Source organism: Solenopsis invicta, chromosome 10, assembly GCF_016802725.1.
Source record: "Solenopsis invicta isolate M01_SB chromosome 10, UNIL_Sinv_3.0, whole genome shotgun sequence".
Classification (NCBI taxonomy): domain Eukaryota; kingdom Metazoa; phylum Arthropoda; class Insecta; order Hymenoptera; family Formicidae; genus Solenopsis; species Solenopsis invicta.
In genome coordinates, this window is record NC_052673.1 from 1799765 (window position 1) to 1804377 (window position 4613).

General features: G+C 34.5%; 1 protein-coding gene across 1 annotated transcript; it reads left to right on the forward strand.

Annotated features, from left to right (window-relative positions):
- The first annotated feature begins 304 nt into the window (after window positions 1-304).
- Window positions 305-3729, forward strand: LOC120358858 (zinc finger BED domain-containing protein 4-like). The gene is made up of 5 exons (XM_039454477.1): window positions 305-320; window positions 1110-1218; window positions 1292-1420; window positions 1505-1766; window positions 2100-3729. The coding sequence occupies exons 1-5, from the start codon at window positions 305-307 to the stop codon at window positions 3639-3641; spliced, it is 2058 nt and encodes a 685-aa protein (XP_039310411.1). The 3' UTR covers window positions 3642-3729.
- The last annotated feature ends 884 nt before the right edge of the window (window positions 3730-4613 follow it).

Sequence of the window (4613 nt, forward strand, 5' to 3'; positions counted from 1 at the left end):
TTCTTTATGTATACGGTTATGCAGCTATGCAAAAGTCTGTGCTGCGGCCTTAACATTTATGAGGGAGCGTCGCGATTCGACACCGCACGATTGGATACCACCACTCATAGCGGCCGATGCCTAGAGTTTTTCTAATGGTCAAGCGTTGTGAGTGGTGGTGTCGAATCGTGCTGTGTCCAAACGGGTATTACCCCATTTATGATAGTGGATTAAGTGGAACGACCCGGCATCTTTATATATGTTCTGTGCGGCATCCGGTCAAGTCTTATCGTTTAATTAATTCCAAATTCAATGCGAGTCAGCGATGGATACCAGAAACGGTAAGTACAAACTATACAATTAATCTTTATTTCGATTAAGTGTATCACATAACCTCCAACTCCAACATCTATAATTTTAATAAGAAAATGTAATTGCCTACGCGAGCCTCTGCAGTTGTTAAGGACTAGGGCATGGAACATAAGTGACGACACGAATCCTCCAAAAAGATTAGAAAAATTGTATTGATCAATGTACAAACGTTTCGATCCGAGATCTGGATCCTCTGCAGTGTAACAGAAACATTTGTAATATGCGCCACAATTATTATCATTATTGCTATTCATCTTTTTTTAACTATATTACAAATGTTTGAGTTACACTGCAGAGGATCCAGATCTCGAATCGAAATGTACATTGATCAATACAATTCTTTTTAATCTACACGGAGGATTCGTGTCGTCACTTACGTTCCACGCCCTAGCCCCTAACAACTGCGGAGGCTCGCATAGGCAATTACTTTTTCTTATTGATTTATTCATTGGAGCCATTAATTTATTTATTTATCTATAATTTTGTTTGAATTCCGATGATAACGTGACGATAATGTTTTGCACGAATACACTTTTATATTGTAGAATCCAGGACGCACACAATATATTTTAGAATCAACGAACATTCTCCATTCCCTGTAGAAGGATTATCTACAAAGGAATATATTTCATTGAAAAGTACGTATTTCTTTAATTGCATATATTTCGTATTTATTTATTAAAGACTCATCTCCAGATTGATGTTAGATTATTATTGTATTCTTATCATATACCCTATATGCGTACTTTTAATTTTAGATGATAATAATAAGGCATTCGAATACGTTAGCAATCTGTGCGAAAGTGGGAAGATTGTTAATAACGAAGAAATCGAGAAACTGTTTCGATCCATTGATGATGTGGATTTGTGAGTATAAATTCACGACTTATGGCGTTGTTCACTGTTCACTTTATTGAATTTAATATCTGCCTTTTTATAGCACATTGATCAAGAGTACAGAGGAGGATGATGCTCGAGATCCTCAAGTGGTAGCCCAAGAGGAGATCACGCCGACTGAAGCCCCACCAGAAAGTTTGAAGCATTCGGGCGTAACAAAGAGTAAATCTATGTAAGTTGTTTTTAGTATTTCCTGCAACTTTTTTTTAGGGGTCGTTCTAAAAGATTGTCTTAACTATTATTTGATATTTAAAAGGTCAAAGCACTCGAGTGCTGTGTGGCAATATTTCGAAAGGGAAATTAATAATACAGCCCGCTGTACGATTTGCAATAAAGTGTACAAACATTGCGGAAACACATCGAACTTACTTCAGCACCTTAATGGACGCCACGCGTTGTTTTGCTCCCAAGCTGTCAGACTGAAGCAAAAGCAAAAGGCTAGAGTGACTTCCGAATCTAGTGACGATCGTGACGATCTTGATGGCCCTCCACCGAAACAAGTAAAATTCAAACCACAGGTAAAAAAATATATAAATAACAAGTAAAAATAAATATAAATATATAAATAACAAGTATATAAATAATAAAAAAATATATACATAACAAGTAAAAAATAAAAAAGTGTATAATAACAAGTAAATAAACGATTATAGCAAATCGAAAAATGACTGATTCATAAAATTAACAAAAGAACAACGAAAATAACAAATACTTTTGATTACAGGGACAGTTAATTAGAATCACTGAAGCATTCGAACATACAAACTCGTTCTTAAGTATGTATGCCGTGAAATAAATCTTTTAATTTATTTTTTAATCATTTGGCAAAACACTTGGTTTTATTTTCACAGAAGGAGGCTTCTGACAAAATTACAAATGCCATTTTGTACATGATCGCGGCCGATAAAATGCCATTATCTATAGTGCAAAACGACGGCTTTCAATGGGTCATAAAAACATTGGCACCTCTCTACACTATGCCGAGCAGAAAAACCGTGACAAGATTGATAGACGTCCGATATGAAGTATTGAAAAACCGCTTTATAAGCACCCTCAAGGAAGTTGACTCTTATTCTATAACATGCGATAATTGGACAGATGTCGGCAACCAAAGTTATCTCGGCGTCACCATCCACTATGTAACTAAACAAATTGAAATGAAGAATGGATGTATTGGAGTTTTTCCGATGAGTGAAAATCACACATCACAGTATCTCAGAGAGTGCTTAAATTCAGTCGTGGAGGACTTCAATTTGGACCAATCGAAAATTATGGCAGTCGTTACAGATAAAGCGGCCAACATCAAGAAAGCTGTACGCGACTTTATGGGACAGGACAAACATGTGGCCTGTTTTGCGCATACTCTATCTCATCTCGTACCAGACGTACTAGTCGCTATGCCCATTGTGCGGGATACGATTGCAAAAGTGAAGGCTATAGTCACAGTCACAAAAAGAAGCGTCGTGGCTTCCGATGAATTAAAGAAGTTGCAAATGCGAGACGGAAAAACGGAAGGAACTGCATTGAAATTTATTCAAGATGTTCCTACACGTTGGAACTCGACGCTCTACATGCTAGAAAGATTTGTCGCTCTCGAGGAATATGTTTATCCGGTTATGTCGAAGTGTCCGAGTGCACCAGATATGTTAAAACGAGAAGAAATGCAAATGCTGAACGATGTCATATCCCTCATGAAACCAGTCGAGCGTGTCATCACTGAAGTCAGTGGAGACTCCTATCCAACATGTAGCGTTATCATCCCGTTAGTTCGATGCTTGAAAGTGGCCGTTCGAGAATGTAACCCTTTAACAAGGTGTGGAATCGAATTTAAAGAAAAACTCGAAAAAGCGATTAATATACGATTTAAAGATTTTGAGTTGCACAAAATACTAGCAATTTCAAATATACTGGATCCAAGATTCAAGAAAATCCACTTTGAGAGCGCTCTGGCTGCTTCTTCTGCAATATCGCAAATTAATGATTACATTCAGAAGGATACCGTACAAAAAACGTATAACAAAGAATCCGTTGAATCGATAGTAAAGACCGATGTCTGGAGCTTTCATGACCACTTGGTTGCGAACAAAGCTGACTACAGTACTCACAGCGAAGACATCAGTTTCGAAATAAGACAATATTTGAGCCAACCAGTCATCCGACGTCAAGAAAACCCTCTTAAGTATTGGTCATCGATGAAGCTCGCGTTTCCGTCATTGTATAAATTGGCATTAAACTACGTCAGTATTATTGGAACATCGGTGCCATCCGAAAGGCTGTTTTCTGAAGCTGGTAACATCAAAACCGACAATCGGAGTAGACTATCTGGTGAGCACTTAAATAAACTGCTGTTTCTTAGTTCGCTTTCACGAGAGGATTGGAGTTGTTTGGAGTAACAATTAATTGTCATGTGCTATGTTCCTAGTTCCTATAACTATGTTCCTATATTATAACTAATGTCTACAACTATGTTTCTATACTATAACTACTATATTATAACTATAAATATGTTCCTCTCTTGTTTATATATTATATATTATATATTATATATTATATATTATATGTTGTGTATTATATATTATATATTTTAATATATTAAAATTTGAATATATTTATTAATTGAATATATTTATTTGAATATTTTCCAAATTTTTTAACAACCTGCAAAACTCGTGATTTAATTAAAGCTCCGACGGATATTTAGCGGAAAGTTATGGGTGTTTTAATGTTCGAGAATATCTCGTGTCTCGCAATAAATACCACCGATCGCATCTTGAAATTTTTCCAAGCCTTATGTGTTCTTTATTGTACAAGGCATGAGGTTTTTTAAGTAAAAGGTGACAGTTTCTATTTCCTATAATTAATTTTCTATTCTTAACATTCTCTATTTCTTATCATTAAATTTTCAGTTTTTTACAGGTAAGATTGTTTTTTGATGAGGTTGAATAAATAAAATGATTGTTTTTATTATAGTTATATATTATATATATATATTTCTTTATATTGATGGCTTAATAACAATAATTTTTCAGGTAGAAGAACTTTGGGTACAATTGGAAATTTATAATAATAAGAAACAAGTGTATATATGAAGAAAAGATTTAATAATAAAATAATAACCCTACTCCAATAATTTTTTCGCATTCGATTAATCAATTAATCGGTTTTTTTTCACAGAAAATCGATGTTCAAAATCGATTTTTTCCAAAAAAGTCGATGTCCAAAAAATCGATTTTATTTTGAACATCGCCCATCCCTAGTATTTTTTGTATCTTTTTTGTTAAAAAAGATTGAATTTAAGTTGAACATTTAATTCATGTACAAGATTAAATAATAGTACAAATTGTTATTTACATGTAAATAACATA

Bases quoted from the DNA above. Each gene is read 5' to 3' on its own strand.
- LOC120358858 (XM_039454477.1), top strand. The intron at 1,219-1,291 runs GTGAGTATAAAT...GCCTTTTTATAG, and splicing joins TCCATTGATGATGTGGATTT to CACATTGATCAAGAGTACAG. The intron at 1,767-2,099 runs GTAAAAAAATAT...TTATTTTCACAG, and splicing joins AAGTAAAATTCAAACCACAG to AAGGAGGCTTCTGACAAAAT.